This window comes from Pocillopora damicornis, chromosome 12 (genome assembly GCF_964200805.1).
Source record: "Pocillopora damicornis chromosome 12, jaPocDami1.2, whole genome shotgun sequence".
Lineage (NCBI taxonomy): Eukaryota > Metazoa > Cnidaria > Anthozoa > Scleractinia > Pocilloporidae > Pocillopora > Pocillopora damicornis.
In genome coordinates, this window is record NC_142681.1 from 6,471,938 (window position 1) to 6,494,781 (window position 22,844).

The window sequence follows — 22,844 nt, forward strand, 5'->3', positions numbered from 1 at the left end:
TCTCGCTAAAGCGCACGCGTGAGGGTACGTACTGAAGCGCATGCGTAGTCAGCGAAGAATGCGCACATGGTTGAGCAATGGCGGATTTATCGAAGGTGTTGTCGCTGAACAAAGAAAGAGTGAATTGTATGGAGTCTAAGACGCTAAAAACACGTACAAAGGTAAACACAGTTCGGGGTAGACCCACGGTCAGCGAACTTTATGAGAGATCAATTTATGAGCGAACTGTTATGAGTGAACTTTCTATCGAGGGTTATGCAATATCAAATCAGCTATTTACTGTTAAGCTACGTAGACATTATCGTGTATTTAGACGTGATCGAGGATACAGTAGAATACCAGTACGAAGTTTGAAATGTCTGGGGAACAAGAGCAGAAAACTGAAGGAATTTGTTTACAAGCGTATTGTTCCAAGTATACCGAAGTCTTCCAAGCTGCAATGTTACATCCATATGAAGGTTAGAAAATTTACAAAAGTTGAAAACATAAATGTAAGCGTAGTACAAAGATTATAAACTTAAATAAAATCACACAGCATGAAAAGGTTTTGCTGAATTGTTCCAGGAGGGTTTATCAAAGGATAATTAAGTGGAAATACAAAGCTAGACGGTATTTGTCATTGTTTTCTTGTAGTAGAGATCTGTGTCTTTATAAGACCCAGACCGACATATCTAATTATTATAAATTTAAGTTGACGACAGATATAGAAAAGAATCCTGGTCCAACTTCATTATACCTTGACCCTAACAAAACAATAACAGCACCATATAAACAGGTTGTGAGCTAGCATTTGGACAAAATTCAGGACGAATATTGAGGGAGTTCACTAGATATTTTACCGAGCGGGTATTATAGTTCGAGACTCCGTAACAAGATCGAGTTCACGCAGTTCTGAGTCTTGTTTCATTGCTATTATCATTATTATAACTATTATTATCATTACTAAAAAAGATGAGATTCATGGAGAGATTGCACCAATCAAACAGTAAACATCTTCATCATCATTATGATAAGCATAATTAAAAGTTATAAAACGAGGTAAAGGCAAGTAATTGCTTTTAAAAAATTTTAGTAAATCTACCAGACAAGAACCAAAATATGACTTGTTCTGTCAATAACCAGAAAATACTCGGAAAATAAACTCTCGACCCGCGATTTTGTCTCTTTAGCTCTTCGTAACGTACTTGCTGAACACTTCCGAGCTTATCAGATTTATCCTCTCTCAATACTCTTCGGGCGCGCAGTTGGTCCGCCAGTTGATGTTGATGTTCAGTCGTAGAAAATTCAAATTGCTGATGCTTACGGTTTCGAAAAAGATCCCAATAAAGATCAATGGAAGAGACTACCAAGTTTGAAGGTCAAATCAGAAAAGGAGGCTGGGCAGCAGCTCTACAGATAGCAGAGCAATTCTTCAGGAACAACCACCACGTAACACCATGGCAAAATTTTCTGGCTACACGAACCCCTATCAACCCCCTTTACATCACAGCTGCTAGATATCTAATTGTAACCCATATTCTTCGGGTTCAAAGTAATAGTAAGTTAATCGCTTGCAGGGAAAATAGAGACAAATACAGCGGCATTATCCAAAGCTTCGATATCCCTGCAACTGGAGTGTGTTTTCCATCGCCTTATGGCAGCGCCACCTACAAGTCAGACTACGACATCGGGCTCATTGGAGTAAATTCTGGAACCGTCACACAGCGCTTTAATCAGTATTTTCAAGCCGCCACCCCGAATGGATTTGGCAAACCCTCAGAGCTTGTATTCGACACAAAACAAGATTCCCCGTACGTTTGCTTACAAAGTTGCAAGACTTGAAACAAAAGTGAAGTACAAAATGCAAGAATTGGCCAGTGCTTATTATAAGATTTTCAAGTACAACAACACTTTTTTTCACGCGTTGAAGACTTCAGCTAAAAATAACATGTAGGCTGCGCCTTGGCAGGTTTTGAACGAGTGACTGACAGCGTTCGATAACATGAACAGTGCTGAAAATTTCGAAAAAGGAGCAAGAACCGACCAAGACTTCAGACTCGCCCACAATGATAAGTACCAAGCGTTTGTGGGAGCGGTATCACAAAACGGAGGATATGAAACCAAAATGATAGGTGATTAGTGATACGTAGTACTAAAAATCTATAAGCTTATCGACTTGAAATGTTTCCCTATTATGTGTTATAATAAAGTTCGGATATAACGCGTGCTGTCATTGGTTGAAAGAGCGTGCTCTATATAGCGCATAGAGCTGAGCTAAAGACATTCCGAGTTTTAAAGATTTTCACGCTCAGTTAGATTGCAAGCTTACGTACGGTAATAAAAATCAAACACAGCTAACACTCGTATAGTATATAAAGTTCAGTGTTCAAAAACAAAACAGAACAAAACAGAAATGATGAAAAATATAACCAAACTGGCATAACTGTTAAAATTCATACTAATCATGACGGTGTCTGAGCGAATATATATGATCATGCTGAAGTTCATCGCGGCTCGCTCATCATGGCGATCTCTGGTCATCACGGTAAAGCAAGTCTCAGAAACTACATCGGCCGGCCTTCGAGTAGAAAAATAAGAGCTTGCTCTGATATCCTTTCCGATGCGTTGAGTGGAAAGTCACATCAGTCACTGCAACCGAGTTTTGCGGCGCTGCCATCCCGAGCGATCTTCATGTTCCGGTGAATTCGGCTGTCGTTTCATTCATTCAGAGTATTTGAACCATTCTAACAGGGATTCTGACTTAGGAAGCGGCTAGAGCACTCAAGAAGTGGGAAGAAACACTCGACTACGTCTCGTGTTTCTCCCTACACTTCTTTCGTGCTCTAGCCGCTTCCTGCGTGCTTTATAACAGAACAGAGCACAGTCAAGGCTTCTTTATTTGTTAATTAAAGGCAGTTCAGCATGCCTTTTGTTTTTCTTAGTTATCCTCTGTGATTGGTTTAGAAACCCACGCCACTCTCTCGACTATTTAGTCGGAGGCAAAGCTAAAGTCAAGCCCGTTTTGGGAACTCGCGTCCTCCTGCGCTTAGAACAGTTTCCCTATTTTCATTTTCAAAGTTTATCCTATTAGTTATAATTGCCTCTTGACATCTACAATAAATAAACGGTCGAATGATTTGGCTATAAAAAAAATGATGGTAAAAAATCGAAAATGAAACTACAAATATTCCGAAAACAGCTTTTTTCAGCTGTCACTAAATGAAATACATTCAGCTCGATGGTTTGACAGAACAGGAGTATTCAAAAACAAATACCGCGGGCGCTTATTCAAGGAATAACTATGTTGCATCATAAGGTTAAACAACATGCAATACTGAGTTAAAATTAAATTTAAGTAACGAGCAACACGAACAATTTCCTGCCTCAACAGAAAACGTTGTTAAGGTACTACTCTACGCTGCAGAGGCATATCACACTCGTGGCGCCATACGGCATGTGGTACAGCGCATGCAGATGAAAGCGATCGGCAGGGGCGTGTTTAACACACCGCTGTTAACTTATGACCTGTGGGTGTCCATGATCGAAAACTGGGGAGATGTAAATAAGGAGTACCAACATTGTGAGGATCCGAATGACTTCGTAGTGGAATGCTTGAACAAGATGAGTGGATACTTGTCGAGGATGTTCAACGTGATGCGATTAGTCTGTGTCCGTCTGCCATCTAGAAGCAGTCAGGGATTGTTAGCTTTTGGTACACCTGATGACCCTGAAGCAGCTACGCTGCAATGGCGGCGAAAGGACTAAGCCACAGAACCTAAAGATATTACAATTTTTTGCAAAAGTTCCAGTGTAATGAAATGGTGAACGTAGCAGCTCAGGCACCCGCCGCTAACCAGCGTCTCTCCGAGTGTTGTATGACAAAAATCGACAACGTGGTGGAGGCCTACAATGCAAGGCTGGCAGTTCTTGTAACCAACAAGACGGAGATGTCATGGCTTAACAGAGAACTTCTCCCAACAAAGCCATACATTGTCAAGCGGACAGATAAGGTGAATTCAGGAAATCATCAAGAGACTTTACTAACGTTAATCAATTATAAATCCAAATTCTAACAAATATTTAATCAGAGAGGAGAATCTACAACTGATCATGTGTAGGATGAGCGGCTATCATACACCACCAAAACAGTATAGCGACACTATAATAGTTAACCTTTAACTTGCTCACGTTTATGGTATCTACCATCAAAGTTTAGCTCTCTTTATTATCTTAAAGGAGATAAAGAAAGATGAATACCAAAATACACTCTTGAATCTAGAACAGTTTTTCCTTTCGCTTCGAATTCCTTTGTCGACCCAGGAAAATCAATTGAAACTTGGTCTTGCATGAAAGTGAAACGATTTTGGTCTAAACTTGATTCAAACGTAACTTAAGCGAATATAAACGACTGGAATTCAGCAGTGTAAATTGTTCTTTGTCAACTTAATTTAACCGCATTTATTTGAAAAAAAAAGGTTAAAAGCCAACTGTCGTATTAAACACTTTAATGTGGAACACCTAAACTAGGATTACTTTCTCCTATGAATTATTTCTCAGGCAAAAACTGTTTACACAAGTAATTTGTGAGAACCATTTGCATCTTGAAATAAAAAAACTGTTGGAACCGATCAAGTGATAGGTTGTTTCTGGTCATTAAGTTGAACTTATTCGTGAACCCAGATCCCACGAGTGAGTCTGGCCGAGGGAGATTCGGATAGGAATTTATGTCTGTTAAGTCGAGTGGCGCATGCGCAAAGAGGATCGAAACTGTCTTTGACAAATGAATCCACAGTCAGATTAAGGAACATAGAGAGGCCGCTGAGAGAATAACTCAAAACAGTGGTCATAAATTCAATCGTCAATCTTCCTCAAAAAGAGATTCCGGTTGTCAGTGGAAAATCATATGAGATGTCCATGGTTTCAATTCAGGGAGTTTCATCGATCACTAGCCTATACTTTTCTAGGTTAAAAGCACAAAAGGAAAGAAAATGAAAATATTCGCCATAGGTTTCAAAGAGCTCGCATAAATTGTTAATGATTATTTCAAAATTACTCGGCAAATTTTTGACGTGCTTCTTCTTGACCTAACCCTGTTTTAGGGTTTAGAATTGAACTGACTCTCGAGTGAGTCATGAATAATTTCAATCATTAGATTCTATTCGATGAGCCCCCTTTTTTTCTCGTTCTTTGTAACACAACCTACGGCGACGTAAAAATGTGAGACACTTTGTAAACAATAAAGCACCTTTGCTTCATTAGGTAAGATTACTCTTACGATAATTGGGAGGTCATCCAAAATCTCTTTTGCTCCAGACAGTGTTTTTTTTCAGTTTTTCTTTGGATCGAACCCTGGTTTTCCATTTGGAGGTCTCATCATGCAAATGATTATACAGTAGGGAAATACTTTGGAAACAAAAATGAAAATAGAAGGAAAAGATTGACTGCATCGCTCTATTGAGGAAAAGCATCTAACCAGCCAGCAGTGTCTGGTAGCGACTACATCAATTTTACCAATGACATGTTTTGAGATAATTAGTAATGAAACGTCTGCGGTTGTTGCAAGATCACTTTTATCTGTCAATCTCAATAGTCCTTCGTGCTTTAAGGCTTCATTTAACTTTCGAAAAAGAGCACACACGAGATATTGGTGCTAGTGTCGTGTATTGATTCACTGCCCTTCTAGGAGTGCGTCAAATCAAAAGGTGAGGAAACGATTTTGAGCCAAAGTAAATTGTTCTTTAATGGACACTGATAATTTTAAAAAGTAGACTTTACTGAAAAGTCAAGAGGAAGTAAAGAGTAAAATTGGGGGTGAGAGGAAATATATATGTTACAGAATGTTTGTAACTTTTCAGGAATCGGTTGATCTAACTTAAATGTTGTGAACTCGACCGAATCCCTAGCTACCCGCATAGTTTAGAAACATCCCGGTTGGTTTCTTATTGTGAATAATTAGAATGAAGAGTTTCCTTGATCGTGCAAAACAAGAAAATGCCAAAAACTAACTTTTCACTAGTTTTCCACAAACTGTCATTAAATGTTATGAATACTAAATACCGCTATTAACTTTGTTTGCCAAGTAAACGTTAACATAAAACAATAGGTGTCGTAAAAAATCGTGAGCCAGAAAATATTTCCTTTCAGGACGTCATTAAAAGTTAATGGAAAACACTTTTCCTTTCAGATTTTGTAGTCTGTTTAGACAGTTGGGGAAAAGATTATTACTATTTCCAAGGTGTATTGTAGGCAAACACTTCGGAAAAAATTAAATAAAATGGATAGGTTATCCACATCGCGCTGTTCCCGAAAAAGCTTCTAACAAGCCAGCAGTGTCTGGTAGCGACAGTATTAGCTTTACCAATGACACGTTTTGAAATCATTAGTAATTAAATGTCCCTATGCTTGTGGCAAGACTAGTTTTAGCTGTAAATCTCAGTGGTCCTTTGTGTTTTGAAGTTTCATTCAAATTCCGAAAAGAGCGTACAAGGACTGTTGGGGCCTTGTTTTGCTTTAAGTCGCTGCCCTTAGGATTAAATCAAATCAAAAGGTGAACTAAGAAGTTTAAGATAAGAGTGTAAATTTCTTTGATTGAGGCGGATAGTTTGTGAAAAGTAGACTAAACCGAGAAATCAAAAAAAGGTAGAAAAAATAAGTGGTGAGTCAGAGGAGATATAGATGTTACAAAATGTTTCTAACATTTCAGGTATTGATAGTTTAATTTAAGTATTGCGAACTCGACCAAATTAGATACCGTTAGAAACGCCCCCGTTGGTTTCTAATTGTGAATTACCAAATGAAGATTTTCCTTGACTGTTCAAAACATGAAGAAATGTAATAAACTAAGTTTTATTTCAGTTTTCCTCATAAAAGACATTAAATGTAATAAATACTATATACAGCTGCCAAGATTGTCCGGCAAGTAAATTTAAAATAATAGATGTCGAAAACAATCGTGAGCCTGAAAAAATATTGACTTTTTGGAAGTCATTAAAATCTAATGGATAATAATTGTTCTTTACATTTTGTAGTCTTTTAGACCGTTGAGAAAAGAAGATTACCATAGTAACACCCTTAAGGAGTAGGTTAGTATCATTTTCTGAAAGAGACCTTGATGAAACAAATCGCAAATTATCAACTGACATCTCATTTGACGACAAAAACGTAAATTGAAATCAAAAGAAAATTGGAGTTGACTAATCAAGACTTGTGGCATAGCTCAGAAAATCGTATGTTTTATAGTTTTAGGTCCTAGAATAATACTGACGATTTCTAAAATTTCAGAATTAGAATCTTATCAATGCTGTGAAAATGAAAATTGGTTTAAGTAAGTTTGTGATCAGTCTACCTATTTTGGTCAGCTCGTATAATTAATGTGAACTAAGTGATTCTGTCACGCGATGGAATGAAAGCTAAAAAATTCATCCAACAATATTAACTATACGCTTTACTAATTAACTATAATGCTTTCAAATGAAGTTCTTTGAAAAGCTCTAAACCTTTTAAAAGGTACACCTGGTACAACTTCATACTCGTAGAAGCACTGGTGGAAAAATTAAAGGGTCCTCCAGATGCTTTTAAGTACTTCTACTTACATGCAATTAGCAATGGTTGTTACGGTCAAACAATAAAAGAGCAGTGTTAAATCGTTTACAAAAGTGTTACTTTTTGTCATGAAAGGGTAAGGCTTTTGTTCAAGAAGATTTTCATCTGAAGGTCAACTTATATTAGTTTCTTGGTTATGAGCTGAAAGAAAGGGAAAGAAACAAACCGCGACTGGTTGTTCAGAGTTTGATCATAAAACGTAGTCAATTAACGTGTTCTTAGCTTCTCTTAACGCTTGAAAAACCAATTAATTGCTTCCCTCTCAGTTGCACATCTTGTCAGCAGCTGTAGAAAAAACACGTTTTGTCGTTATCGTTCTATATGTCTTGTCGTCAGCGTCTTGTAAAACAAAGGTAGATAAAAATTGTCCGAAAAATGTTAAACAAAGAAAAAGTTTGGACCTTATCTTTCAGAGTTAATGACAATGACCATTAAAATTATGAGGTCACCTCTGATTTGCCATCGTGTTGATGGGCTGGTTTTAATTTTCAAGATCGAAGCAGTGAATTCTCGGCATCGCGGTGTAAAAATTTATATCACGCAAGCGATCATAATTTTAGGAAAGAGCTGCAATGAACGCAGAACAATCATATCGATGTAAATAAGATGAAACATAAAATCCATTAGCCAGGTACACTAGAAAGAAAAGCACTTAGACAACCAATTATCTCTGTTAATACCTGTACCAGCCATTCCAGTGACATAATTAGAAATCATTAGTAATTAAACATCAGCTGGTGGCCAGTCCAGTTTAAGCCATGAATATCAAGCGCAGTTTTTGCCCTTCACAAGTCTCACTCAACTTTCAGACACTACACAGTATTGGGCTCAAACCAAATGTTTTCTTCTTAAAATTAGAGCTTTGAGTCTTGGTCTCCTAAGCAGCTACGTCAAATCCAAAGGTAGGATAAAAGTGCTAAAAGAAAATTGCCAATCAGAAAAAAGTACCGCATTTTTTAAAATTATGACCTTATACCAGGGGGCTATAATTTAGGGCTTGAGGAGAGAGATTGATTGGAGAGTCATAATTTGTTTTCAAGGTAATCCTCTAAAACTGCGAGCATGTACCTACTACAGTAATGACGATAAATCATAAGAATTATTTTGAACAATTTGTCGTTGATTGTGAATGTAATTAGCGGAAATGAAGCCGGAAAATTACCAGAGGTGAATTGAAAAAAAGCATAAAACGTAAAGAAAAATTTTGTGGTAGGATATCTATAACCAAGAAAATAGCTGATATTCTCTTGCTATAACCAAGGATCTATAATCTCTCTTTAATCGCAACAAAGGAAAAACTAGAAACAACGAAAATAAAGGAATGAAACAGAGTTTCCTTTCATCTACCCACATGACGTCAAAAAAGTGCATAGCAATGAATACTGGTTACAACTGTTAAGCAGAAGAAGTAATAAAATGTCACGAGTGTCGCAAAATACTTCTTGCCATCCGGATATCATTTAATTTAATGAACACTGATTTATTATCGTGATTATATGCGCACTCTGTTTCTAGAACTGACATTCAGACCAAATCAAAACATACGTTTTGCAACTTCCCCGTTGATTTGCGATCGTTCTTTACTGGAATGAAAATAACTCTTAAGACAATAAAACAAAAAAGCGTTGGAAAAAAACAACTTTTAACTTTTGAATAACTTTTAGCCGTCATCGGTAAATTATTTAACTATAATGGCTGTTAATCTACATAATACGGCTCGGTTACGGCAGGAAAGATTTTAGCTGTCGTATTATTCTATCTTGCTTTCACCTAAAGCTTCAATCAGTAGCCCCAAAGTCTTAAATGAGGCAATTTTCATATTGAACACCCTATAGAAATCTGCGAACTTGTTTATTTTAAGTTTCCTCGCTCAGTGAGTACTTTGAGTCGTGATCAGCTGCTAATGATATTATATTAGTCACTGTAATATTTTTTAACTCTTGCTCGTAGGCACTGAATTAAACTCTGACTTATTATGGATTTTTTTGCTTTAGAAGTTTCAGATATACTAAAATGATATTCACTTTGAGTATCTTGGTTTTCATGTTGGTGCAAGGACATGTGGTGAGTAATGAAAAACCAGGTTGAATAATTGGTTTTCTTAAAGAAATTGATTTTAATTTTAATATTTGGGGGTTATGCACAATATCCACTGACTGTGTTTTTCTTACTCAATACGTTAAAGTAAAGCCAGATATACGAAAGATTTTCGACCTAAAAGTTTGGGAAATTTACAAAAACAGTAACTCTCGTTCGCGTACGAAATGATTCCAGACCGACATCCCTTATTCACTCTCCCAGGTTCCACCTCCCGACAAGTAACTACTCACCGACATGGTCCGAGACTTGAACATTTTGATTCTTAACTAAATTCTTCATGTCGGTGTCATAGCAAAAGTATATCAGAATGGAGAATATATCTGCTGATGTTAGGGTGTAAAGAGCTGAGCCAAATAAAGGAGTGCTATGTAATGTGTACAATACTGTATAACAGGTTTGCGACAGCGAGGTCTTTCCAGTTTCCATTTTCGAGGTAGATTCTGTCGAACACCAGCCGACTGATCCGCAGAAAAACGACGAAATTGAGGCTCTCCAAGGAATAAACGTTACTGAAAGGTATACGACTTATTGCATATACCAGGAGCTTAGCTACCGCGAATACATCACATTGGAAGTCATTACAATTACCTAGTCGTATTTTGTATTGCCTACATTTTGCATCGATTGTTATCACAATTACCATAGTCAAAAGTATCGTGGCTTGACTTGAAACAGCGATTATTATGAAGCGTACCGATCAAACATATTTTTTTTAACTAAGCTTAAGGGCAATGATATATATAGCTTCGGTTAAATTCAGTGCACAAGCTTTGATTCCTTATGGTACTCAGATATTTTCCACGTTCCCGACAGAAGAAAAATATTTGTCTTGTTTCATTACTGAGCTTTCAAATTACTGTATTTCTCGTCCCTTTTATCATAACAAGACATTTTTTCCTTGCCATAGATTCGAAGACCCCAAAGTTGAAGATAAGGATATCGACTGGATGGATGAAATCATAGGTTCCTACGGCTTCAAGAAAAACTCCAGAGGTGATATGTGGACGGAACAGCCTTCCTTTGAGAATTGTCTTGAAAAGAAGGAATTCGAGAAATACGCAGAGAAGGCAAAGGGTTTTTTTCGGAAATTTATCACAAACTCTGGCAAATCACCTTGGAAACTTTTACAAGATGTGACAAAAGGTCATGATCATGAAAAGAAACTCCTTAAAATTACAGCCGCTAGGTATCTTTTAGTTACTCACATTCTTTGGCTTGTAAGTGAGAAGAAGTTAACAGCTTGCAAGGAAGAGAGGAAAATTTACACCGACATTCCAGAAAGTTGGGAGATTCCCGAGAATGGAGTATGTTTTCTTAAACCATACGGCAGCGCCACTTATAAATCGGACTACGACGTCGGGCTTATTGGAAAAAATTCTGGAACCGTCACTCAGAAATTTAATGATTATTTTGATACAAACTTTCAGAAGATACCATCAGAGCTTGTATTTGACACAAATGTTTACGCCTACTCTCTGGAGTTTGCAATGCCCGCGATGTTTCCCAGCCTTCCCTCTTTATTTATTTCCGATCTTCAAAAACTTGAGCAGTTGAGGTGGTACAAAATGCAAGAATTGGCCAGTGCTTATTACAAGGTGTTCAAGTACAACGAAGTTTTCTTTGAGGAAATGAAGAATGGAGCTACTAACGAAATGAAAGACGAAAAGGCCAAGATTGTGTTGCATATTTGGCTCAATAAATTTGAATCTATGAACCAGGAGGTGGCTTTGAAAAAAAAAACGGAGACGTCACCGGCTGAATTCAGGTCAGCCCACAATAAAAAGTACCAGAAGTACCTGAAAAGCATGTCAGGAGATTACCAAATAAAATATATAGGTAATTAGAGATCAGACAGACTAGAGATTTATATAACTGTTTATAATGGTAAAGGGACCGAGTGAAGTCCAATTCGGACTGTAATTATCATTAATTAACACAATCGGACGTCCGTGGAGCGGGAGTCCGATTTGTCAATTACGAGTATGACTACAGAAAGACGATTTCAGGATATGGTTGTTGTTATGGTTGTGATTGATTGATTTCGCTGAGTGGACTTAGAATGATTGGCTACTTCAACTTTCCGATTACAGGTGTCTGATTACAGCCAACTGTTCGATTACAACTGGACAGAATGATTAACGAAAAATTAAAGCAGCTAATGCACCAATCGCATTTGAGGAAACTGTAATGGTTATGATGAATGAAAGAAATGCGTCTTACCGCGGAAAAAATTATTCAAAATGCCAAAATGTCCCATTAGTACGTAATTTATTTCGAAACTGACCTTCTCAAGTCCATTTGACACTCCCCATCCATGATGTGAGCAACTAGATAGAAACGTGATGCAAGATCTTTTAACTTTTGCGTTTTAATCAGCGGTACAAAAAGTACCGGTGAAAAATTGAAAAAAGGTGCCACTTCCCGCACAGCGCGTTGTGATAAACTTTAAAAAATAGGACCCCGAGGATTTGGTATCATATACATGTAGGATTGAGTTGACAGTTACTTACAATTACGCTCTTTCACAGATTGCCTCGCCAAGGCCCTCCTCTACGCTGCAGAGGCATATCACACTCGAGGTGCCATTCGACATGTGGTACAGGGTCTTCAGATGAATGCAATCTCCACGAGTCAATATTACACGCCGCTATCAACTTACGACCTGTGGGTGTCCATGATTGAAAACTGGGGAGAGGCGAATAAAGAGTACAAACACTGTGGAAAGATTTCCGTGGCGCAGTGCTTGATGAAGATGAGCAAGTACCTGTCGAGAATGTTTGACGCGATGCGAGTGATCCACCGTTCCCGTCTGCCAAAGAAAGATAGAAAAGGGTTGCTAGACTTTGGAACAACCGATGACCCAGAGTTCGTGACTGACTTTCTACTGCGATACAAAAGGAGAGGCAAGAAACTCCCAGCAGCAGCTAATCATTTTGTAACGGGTTTTTTGGAAAAGTTCAAATGTAATACTCAGTCTGAAAACCTTTTGAATTGTTTGAAAAAAATCCATAAAGAAGTGAATGCCTACAACAAAAAGTTGGCTGCCAATGTGAACGAGATAAAGGGGATGGAATTGAAGAAACCCTCCGACTTGTTCAAACAAATTTTAACGATCGAAAGAGAGACAGGTGGAAATGTACGTAGAAATTCACCAATTAAGAAAATTCCAAATCCTTAAAAATTACTATGAAAGCTAACGAAACGCTCTAAAAGCGGCGTATCCAAAAGAAATATTTTGTGTTTACTCATTTCACGGTTACTGTATGTCAGATCAGTCTTTACTTATGTTAATGATTCGATTTAGAGCCCGGGCATTTATTAACTTCTGGTACCTCAAGGGAGGGCGCTTCTTCTAAACAGGGCGTTTATCTCTCTTCTGAGAAACAGCGGAATGTGTGAAACTAAGCTTTGATGTTTATTTGAAAGGAATTAAGATGACTGGAACTGAACGAACTTGTTTTCCTTGGATCCTTGCTAGCTAGAACGACCAGCCAAGCAATCGTCAGAAAGGTTTTAGACGTGATTTTTCGTTTTAAGGAATGAGACTTTTAGTTGAAAAATGGAGAGAAGTTAAGCTACGGTTGATCTCACTGGAATAGGGGCTGCTTATTCGAAAAAAGAATTCTTACTCAATAGCGGCGCTTATTTACAAAAGACCAGATTCGAGGGGGATGCTTATCAGAGAGGGGCGCTTTTTAAAACGAGGGCGCTTAATTGAATCATTACGGTATCTGTATTAAGGGACGTTGAAATAATGAGACTTTTTACTGCAATGGTAACATAACGTGTTGTTTTGTTGTCAACTCAGGATTGAAGTCAAACGTGCTCCAAGAAGCCCGACCAAGAAAAACTACTCTAAGTTTAAGCTAAGTTCACGAGTTTATAATGCACTTCGTCAAGTTATTTTAATCGCATTTATCGGAAAGAAAAAAATTTTAAACTCTTCCTCAAAAGCCAACAGTTGTACTAAGTATTGTAACACCAAAGTAAGATTTGCTGCTTCTGTAAACCCAGGTAATCATGCTAAAATAAAAGACTGTTGGAACCAATCCACTCTTCAGTCTTTCTGGTCCTTCCGGCTAAGCGAACTCTCGAGTGAGTCGCCTGATATTGAGTCCATACCCCATGGGGCAAAAGGAGGATACGGGAAATTAGCTGTCAGTGGAGTCGGTCACTTACTTAGAGTGCTCTCCGATTGAGTGTCGACAAACAAAACCAAATTAATCACTAGAGCCAACCAGAGCAACGATTATCATCATCACTAAGCAACGAGAACTCAAAAGTAACTACAGGAGAACTGCTTTGGGCCTTTAACTCTCAAGATCTCATTAATAATTCTCACTACTGTCTGCCGTAAAATACTCGTGGTTTCAATTTGGATGATTTGGTATGGATCAACTTGAAGTCCCCTGTCTGCTTGATTCTAGATCTGTGTTGATATTGTAAGAAGAAATTCTGCTTTGATCACTCATAGGAGTTAAGGGGTTAAGCGCGGGAAACGCTACTAGCCAAGTTGGGATTGATATCAGCTTTGCGTTTGATTGGTTTGAGGTGGTGGTTGAGGTTTAAGACCAAAATCACATAGCGAAGTAAAGCAAATCCAAGCACTCCACAATTACCTTTCGACACTCCGTTGAAAATTGCTCTCATGAGGGTAATAACACCAACAATATTAGAAATTCTCCCACAACATTTTTCCAGCTCATCATACTTGATATGATGCAGTGGTGGTCGCATCAGATATGATAGAGGTAGACGAAGGATAAGGACTACTCTTAGACTCATCAAGAATGAGACTTACCAAAAAAAAAATTCCAGAGTCGTTTCAACGTCACCGTCCCCTTTATGAGTTTAGATTTTGACTTGGTCATGATTTCTTCCCCATTTAGGGACCATTCGAGTGCCTTGAATTGATCGCAAAAGCCTTGAGGCGACAATGATAACTCAAAGAAAAAACAGGCGACCTGCAAAAAGAGCAGACAAACGCAAATGACGAGTCACCATTGCTACAACTGAATGCCTTTGGCGCGGGTTTTAAAGGTAAAGCAAAGCATTGCCATCGCAATTCTGTGAATTTCCACAATGTAACAACATGAAAACGACAATAAAGGAAGATACTTCAGAGAAAACGCAGTACTGCTGCTCAACAGTCGAGTGAGGAATTTTTTAAAAGATTCTGCAGGTCCGCACAAGCGTACACAGACTTACGATTTTTAATCGGGCGCGTTATGGCCAATGTAAACCTGTCAAGTTACACACAGCAATACAAAATTCAGTTGCCTGTGCACATATAAACACTCATTATTTTTCATGAGCAACAATAAAATAATCACATCACTGAATTTATTATCTATCGCCAGAGGTCTGTTATCAATAACTACTGTACTTTGAATACTACATAATTAAAGATCTTTAACATCTACTTCATATTACTAGTTTAGTTCAAATTTACTATGATTATTAACATGTGCAGCTCAATCTTAGGGATTAGAATCAATTGAGTGCCATTAAACCGATATTTTGCGAAAAAAAGGGACAGGAATTGGCAGATTAACCCTTGCTTGACAAGGCACAGAGCTACAGTAACAACTTTAGAAAAAACATGTCGAAACAAAGGCAGGCTTGGTAACAATTATTCCATTGAGATCTAGAGAAGTCATGAAGAAGAACCAAAATATTACGGGGAGTTTCTCTTAAAAAAAAAAGTTTTGTTCTGGGATGAAAGTTAATTTTAACCCCCATATGATTATGATTTCTGGTACATGTACACAAGGGTTTTAGAGATTCAATCTTTAGTTGCTGTCCGCAACATGAACCAGAAAGATACAAGATGGAAAAAGGACAACAACACAAACAAAATGAGATTATTACACTTAAAATAATATAGCAAGTCAGTCATCCAAAAAATTCAACATAACCAATAAGGACAAAAAAAGTTCCCCTAAAATGATAATTTTAAAGCAATTGGTGTTTAGTGTCTGTTGCTCTCCTGGTTCTCATTACCCATACACTTTAGTCCGAATTAACCTTTAGATAGTACACTGAATGCAAACAATTCAGACACAAATCAGATGAACAGTGTTGATCACATTGAGACGTTTAAATTGTACCAACAACAAAAAGGTAATAAAGCCCATAAATACCACAACAATTTAAGCGTAGACTGGACAGTACATAAACAAAGATGAGTTTGTTTTCATTCACTCCCGAAAAAACCCTAAGTTGTTTCCCTCTCTCAAGTTTTTCAAAGCACACCAAACAAGGATTGAATGAAACTAAGGAACCCAGCTTGCAAGCCATGCTAGAGCAAAAGGAAGGCAATAATCATCTTTACATGATACTACAAAATTAGGCAAAAAAAAATCACTATTAATATATTACAGGGATATGAATGCAAAGTTTCCGACAAAGGAGTGATTGTGAACATACCCCATGTCACACACCTCCTGATCTTCATGAAAAACTACATGTATAAATTTTAAAATAAAATTTCACAGTTTTCACTTCTTAGGTTGTTGTACAGGTTGATCTATAGAAGTCTTCCTAAAAACAATAAAAAAAAAAAGGAATGTTTGAACTCAAAGTTAATTTGACACCTAGCATCACCATAAACTATGCATTACAAGGAAATATTTATTTTTAATTTCATTTACATGTAAACATGGACCTAAAGGAAATCAGTTGGATAAGAACATGTGAAGCACGGACCCTGGTTGGATGCCAATAGGGACAATTAAGAAAATAACATACTGCAGCATACAGTATCTCTGAAGTACCACTGAACGATGTATTGGCAAGTTGAAGCCACAGACAGCACATTAAAGCGACAATGGAAGTTACACTTGACAGTACATGTCTCAAGTGTGTTGTTGATTCAATCAACTCCAGTTTTTCACCATTGCCAACAATTTACATTGAGTGAATTTTTTTTCCATTGCAGATAGAAACGCACATGGGAAGGTCGGGGAGGGTGTTAATGATAGGCAGGACTCTACAACAAATATAAGTTAACCCTTTTTAACTCCTAAGATCTAATTGGTAATTCTCCCCTCTAACTGCCACACATATCCTTGTAAATACGAGAAGTTGTCGTCAGATCAAGACAACAATTTCTACCTGATAAGTGCTTTAATACTTTCAAAAGAAGCTCTTTGAAAAGCTTTTAACCTTTTTAACTTAAGGTACGTCTTGTACAACTAAAAACTCGTAGAAGTGTCTCTACTTACGTACAATTAGCAATTTATGGTCAAACAATAACACTCTAAATTCCCCTTATAGCATTTTCTCCTGTTAAGAACCAAAATTCTTATCAAAAGAATCATTTTATTGCGATTCTTTGAAGGAGAATCGAGGTTCTTGAAACAAGATTGAGTGGAAGAGAATTCTTGTGGTAAGAATGCATTACATCTGAATCTCTTGAGAAGAATCTCTATTTCAGAAACTCTTGCCACAAGAACCGGGAATTCTTTTCTAAAGAACGATAATTCTTTCCAGCAGGCAATGAAGTAGAGAGTTCATCTGGAAAAAATGATTAATTGCAAATCTTATGGATAGAATTGCAATTTCAGAAACTCGTGTCAGCTTTGTTTATGGAAGGCATCTTATCTATCCTTAGGTCGAATGCAATCAAAATTAATTAGCCCTCTGAGTTAAGATTGGATTATGATATTGTTAGATATGCTTTTAGAGGAAAAAGTAAAACAGCACACGATGGAGTTAGCATGCTCTATGAAAAGAACAATTTTTGTCGCTTAGAGCTTCTAACATATTGGTGGTATTATTTAAATGAACTTGGAGAAGGAATAGCAGTTGACTTTCCTACTAAGTCAAAAACTTCTCTTACTCATTCAAAAAATTATTTCATGTCATGTAGTGGTCAAATAAAATTAGTGCCAAATTTTCCAGTTGAGAAAGTTGTTATATTTCAACAGAATAGCATGTAATTCCCTAAACATTTAATTTTCTTTAGGGCTGGCGAATATAATAATCTGTCACATATGAATACAACCCATTGTCTGACAATAATAATTATTTTTAAAAACATATATATATATACATGTACAAGCAAACAAATGGAAGTTTAAGTATTCTTTTTAAAGAATTAAAGTACATATAAAAAATTATTTACATATTTGTACAATCCATGAAATTAAATACTGAAACATGTCTACATATTTATTGTTTTTGATTTGTTTTGTTTTGTTTTTTTGCTGCTATTGATTTTTCTCAAAAAACTCAATGAGTTGACACTTTTTCATCCTTGCAATCCCCAGTGCTGTAAAACGTTTAGATCTTATTTCCTGTCTTAACTGATTGACAGTCATTCTGTTGTATTCATCCTCAATTAAGCTGTTTTCTAGTACTTCAGCTTCATTATGGTTCACCGGGAGTTCTCTCAAGCATGTTCTCATTCGCTTTTACTGTATTTTCAGTGATGCTATCTTCCCAATAAGCTGCATTTCTTTTGTTGTATGTCCTTTTCTCTCTATCGCAGTGCTTTAGGGCCTCTTGCCTGTGTTCCAGAAGAAGAACATCCCGAGCAGCATCCCACTTATTTGACTTTTAAAAATATATCTTCTCAGCATCATCATTTTTTTTTTCAATGCCTCGACCAGTGAATAAAGTTTTGATGAACACTGGAACATGATATATTCAAGTGCATGCACGTACGGAGTAGCTCTTTTCTTTGCATAGCCTATTCTGACACCACTGATTGAAAAAAAAAAGTTTCCGAAGTCTTAAGAATTCTGAAAAATATCGAGGTAGAAGTCATCAGTAGTAGGATCAGAACAGATTAAATTGTAAAATGCATAAAAATTTATCCAGAGTTTTATAACAGTTTTTTTTAGTTTCTGGGAAGAGGACAGCTATCTCTTCAAGTTTTTCTGGAATGAACTTCATTAGGTTTCTCTTGTCAGAACCAAGCTGGTGCCACTTCATCAGAATGGGGTAAGGGATGTATATAACCTGAGCTATATCATAATCATATACTTGTTGTTGCTTTAGGTAAGACAGAGGAGATTGACACATTGATACAAGGTTTTCTATTCGAAATTTGGCACAAAACTGGCGCTTTACTGGGCCAGCATGTTTTTTAAAACAGCGGTGAAAGCTTGGTTACTAAGCTGAAGTAGATGTGGTAAACATGGGGGAATTTCTGCACTAACCTAGTCTATAGAACGACATACAACAATACAGCAATTCATGGAGAATATTGGATTATGGCCTGAGTGTAACGCCATAATCGACGAAGTAAAAACAAAGTCAGTATAACGAGAAAGAGTAGGCTACTTATCTTAAAACAAGACCCCAAACGACGAGCTGGTCTAGCTTCCGAACGAGAAGCCAAATCCTTACACGAGAATCTTGACGAAGAAGCCGCGCGGAATACAGAGGAGGAACCGCTTCCTTTCTCATCAGAACGGACACGACGATGCTTCTCTTTATTGATTTTTCTCTCGGCTCTCCTCTCGGCCCGGTAAATTCTCTTCTCGTCTTCGGAGTCAGAGGCGAGTTCGTCAGACAAATATTCATCAACGGTTGCCCATCCAAATTCGCTCTTGTCAGTTAGCTTAATGGCTTAAACAAGCTTGGAAACTAATTCAGTACCTGACTCCAGGGCAGCTTTAACTTTCTCGTACAATTTCTGCTTGAGAGCGTCGGATGCTTTATCCAGCACCTGGAGGGAATGATTCAACTGCAGCTGGTTTCCTTTCCTTTTGCAGGTATATTGTTCGCGCCGAGCTCTCTTGACTGTTTGTTCAACGGACGAGCTGCCATACCATACTATAGGGTGTTCTCCTCGGAAAATCGCTTCGCGAAATCGCTAAGCCGAGATTCAATAACCTTAGTGAGGTTATCGGTTAAAGAACCCATCGATTCAGAAACGGCAGACTGTATAACAGCACCGACAGGAGGATCTAAAACTTCATCGTTCCGACTAGAACGTGCCCTAGCTTCCTCAGAGTAGTTCATGCTAAAGAGCAGTGGAGTAGCGTGTGGCGTTAGCAGACCCGAAGGAAGATCACTAACTGACAACAGCTACATATACGACACGCAATTAACGCGTCTTGCCTCGTGATATTCGTCCTCGTTTGTTATGGCTTTTCCTATTTATTCAAGGTACTCGAATGATCTCTTGGTGGAGAAAGAAATCATGACCAAGTCAAAATCTAAACTCATAAAGGGGACGGTGACGTTGAAAAGACTCTGGAATTTATTTTTGGGTGGTCTCATTCTTGATGAAATTAAACTAAGAGTAGTCCCTATCCTTCGTCTACCTCTGTCAGATCTGATGCGACCATTAATGGATCATACCAAGCATGTTGAGCTGGAAAAAAGGTTGTGGTAGAATTTCTAATATTTTTGGTGTAATTACCCTCGAGAACAATTTTCAGTGGAGCGTCGGAAGGTAATTCTGGAGTGCTTCGATTTGCTTTACTTCGCTCTGTGATTTTGGTCTCAAACCTCAACCACCATCTCAACTAATCAAAACTGACATCAATCCTAGCTTGGTTAATAGCGTTAACTCCTATGAGTGATCGAAGCAGAATTTCTTGCTACAATATCAAGAATCAAGCAAATAAGTGAGGAGAATAAAGAAAAAAACTCAATAAGGGGACTTCAAGTTGATGCAATACCAAATTCTCCAAATTGAAACCATAAGTATTTTATGGCAGACAGTAGGGAGAATTATTAATGAGATCTTGGGAGTTACATGGTTAAAGCAGTTCTCCTGGTCTTACTTTTGAGTTCTCGTTGTTCAATGATGATAACCATTGTTCTGATTGGCTTTAGTGATTACTTTGGTTTTGTTTGTTGACACTCAATCGGAGAGCACTCTAAGTGAGAGACCGACTCCACTGACGCCTAATTTCCCCTATATTCCTTTGGCCGCGCGAACAATCCACCCCATAGGGTATGGGCTCAATATCAGGTGACTCACTCGAGAGTTCGCTGTATTGGAATTACTAAAAAATCTAAACAGTAGATTGGTTCCAACAGTCTTTTATTTAAGCATGATTACCTGGGTTTTCAGAAGTGGTAAATCTAACTTTGGTGTTACAATACTTAGTACAACTGTTGGCTTTTGAGGAACAGTTTTAATTTTTTTTTCTTTCCTATAAATGAGATTAAAATAACTTGACGAAGTGCAATATAAACTCGTGAACTTCGCTTGTTGCTTTAAGGTTAAGTAAAGTAGTTTTTCTTGGTCGGGTTCGTTGGAGCACGTTTGACTTTAATCCCGAGTTAGCCATAAAACAACACGTTATGTTGTCATTGCGGTAAAAAAATCTGGACCAGAACTAAGCATGCTTCGAGCAGTCCAACCCTTAAAAGTTGTCTCTTTCGCTAGCGCCACGGGCCTCAACTGATCCTTTTTCACCAGCTAGCACAATGACGAACTCTAATTTCTTTCGTTGCATAAGGAACCGCTTAAATATTTCCTAAACAAGAGTTTCTATTTACACTTCTTTCCCTTGAGATACCAGAAGTTAATAACTGCCCGGGCTCTAAATCGAGTTACTACGATAGGCAAAGACTGATTTGATCCACAGTAACTATGAAATGAGTAAATGGAGAATATTTTTTTCGGATACGCCGTTTTTATAGCGTTTCTTCAGATATTATAGTAATGTTTGAGAATTTGCAATTTTCTCAATTGGTGAATTTCTACATTTCCACCTGTCTTTCTGACGATAGTTAAAAATTGTTTGGAGGGGGTTCAAACAATTCCATCCCCTCTATCTCGTTCACATTGGCAGCCAACTTTTTGTTGTAGGTATTCACTTCATTGTGGATTTTTTTCAAACAATCCCACCAAAAATACGAAAGATGAGGATTAAAAATATTACAATTGAACTTTTTCCAAAAAAGCATTACAAACTGATTAGCTGCTGGCGAGAGTTCCTTGCCACTCTTTCGGTATCGCAGTAGAAGGTGAGTCACGAACTCTGGGTCGTCGGTTGTTCCGAAGTCTAACAATCCTTCTCTGTCATTCTTTGGTAGACGGGAACGGCGAATCACTCGCATCGCATCAAACATCCTCGACAGGTACTTGCTCATCTTCATCAAGCACTTCGCCACGGAAATGTTTCTACAGTGTTTGTACTCCTTATTCACCTCTCCCCAGTTTTCAATCATGGACACCCACAGGTCGTAAGTTGATAGCGGCGTGTAATATTGACACGTGGGAATTGCTTTCATCTGAAGACCCTGTACCACATGTCGAATGGCGCCTCGGGTGTGATATGCCTGTGCAGCGTAGAGGAGAGCCTTGGCGAGGTAATCTGCGAAACAGAAACAGCGTAGTTGAACATAACTGTCAATTCAAGCCAACTTGTATATGATACCAAATCCTTAGGGTTCTTTTTTTTTTTTTCGGAAATTGTGACGGTTATGATTCACTGGGAACAGGACTTCGAGTCGTCCAAATCGGACGTCCGATTTTGTTAATCACTCGTATGATTACAGTCCGAATTTGGCTTCACTCGGTCCCTTTACCATTATAAACAGTTATATAAATCTCTAGTCTGTCTGATATCTAATTACCTATTGACTGTATTTGGTAACCTCCTGTTTTCCACTGTGACATGCTTTGCAGGTACTCCTGGTACTTCTCATTGTGGGCTAATCTGAACTCGGCCAGTGGCTGCTTCTTCATTTTTCTCAAGGCCACCTGCTTGTTCATTTTTCCAAATTCTCTAAGCCAACCGAGCAACTCTTTCTTCGCCTCTTTATCTTTTATTTTTCCAATAGCTCCATTCTTCATTACCTTAAAGGAACCTTCGTTGTACTTGAAGACCTTGTAATAAGCACTGGCCAGTTCTTGCATTTTGTACCTCCCCATTTGCTCAAATTTGCGAAGACCGGAAGTAAATGAGGGGGGAAGGTTGGGAAACATTGAGGGCATGGCAAACTCCAGAGTGTAGGCGTAAACATTTGTGTCGAATACAAGCTCCGATGGTAACTTAAAGGTTGTTTGAAAATAACTATTAAATTTCTGAGTGACGGCTCCAGAATCTTTTCCAATAAGCCCGACGTCGTAGTCTGATTTGTAAGTGGCGCTGCCATATGGTTTAGGAAAACACACTCCACCCTCGGGAATCTTCCAACTTTGTGGAATGCCGGTGTAATTGTCTCTCTTTTCCTTGCAAGCTGTT

General features: G+C 37.9%; 3 protein-coding genes and 1 pseudogene across 4 annotated transcripts in view; 1 reads left to right on the plus strand and 3 right to left on the minus strand.

Annotated features, from left to right (window-relative positions):
- The first annotated feature begins 8,344 nt into the window (after positions 1-8,344).
- On the plus strand, positions 8,345-13,730 carry LOC149036244 (uncharacterized). Of its 2 annotated transcripts, none has more exons than XM_089190322.1 (5): positions 8,345-8,483; positions 9,576-9,645; positions 10,076-10,197; positions 10,589-11,517; positions 12,210-13,730. In XM_089190322.1, the coding sequence occupies exons 2-5, from the start codon at positions 9,595-9,597 to the stop codon at positions 12,857-12,859; spliced, it is 1,752 nt and encodes a 583-aa protein (XP_089046448.1). In that variant the 5' UTR covers positions 8,345-8,483; positions 9,576-9,594; the 3' UTR covers positions 12,860-13,730. The 2 variants fall into 2 exon arrangements, with proteins under 2 accessions (XP_089046448.1, XP_089046449.1); XM_089190323.1 differs by having other exon boundaries at positions 8,374-8,483; positions 9,579-9,645.
- Positions 13,731-15,617: 1,887 nt separating this feature from the next.
- Positions 15,618-22,844, minus strand: part of LOC113671903 (mitogen-activated protein kinase 1) — a 33,377-nt gene continuing 26,150 nt past the window's right edge. Inside the window, exon 11 of the mRNA XM_089190683.1 lies at positions 15,618-16,224. The gene's annotated coding sequence lies outside the window, so the exon portion shown is untranslated. The remainder of the gene's footprint in view (positions 16,225-22,844) is intronic.
- Positions 19,035-19,656, minus strand: LOC149036245 (uncharacterized; annotated as a pseudogene).
- The window catches only part of LOC149036246 (uncharacterized), a 5,707-nt gene continuing 3,535 nt past the window's right edge, over positions 20,673-22,844 (minus strand). The window contains exons 4-5 of the mRNA XM_089190667.1: positions 22,234-22,844; positions 20,673-21,971 (exon numbers count right to left, since the gene is read on the minus strand). The exon at positions 22,234-22,844 is cut by the window's right edge and continues 321 nt beyond it. Coding sequence (XP_089046793.1) covers positions 21,385-21,971; positions 22,234-22,844 — 1,198 coding nt within the window. The 3' untranslated portion in view covers positions 20,673-21,384. The remainder of the gene's footprint in view (positions 21,972-22,233) is intronic.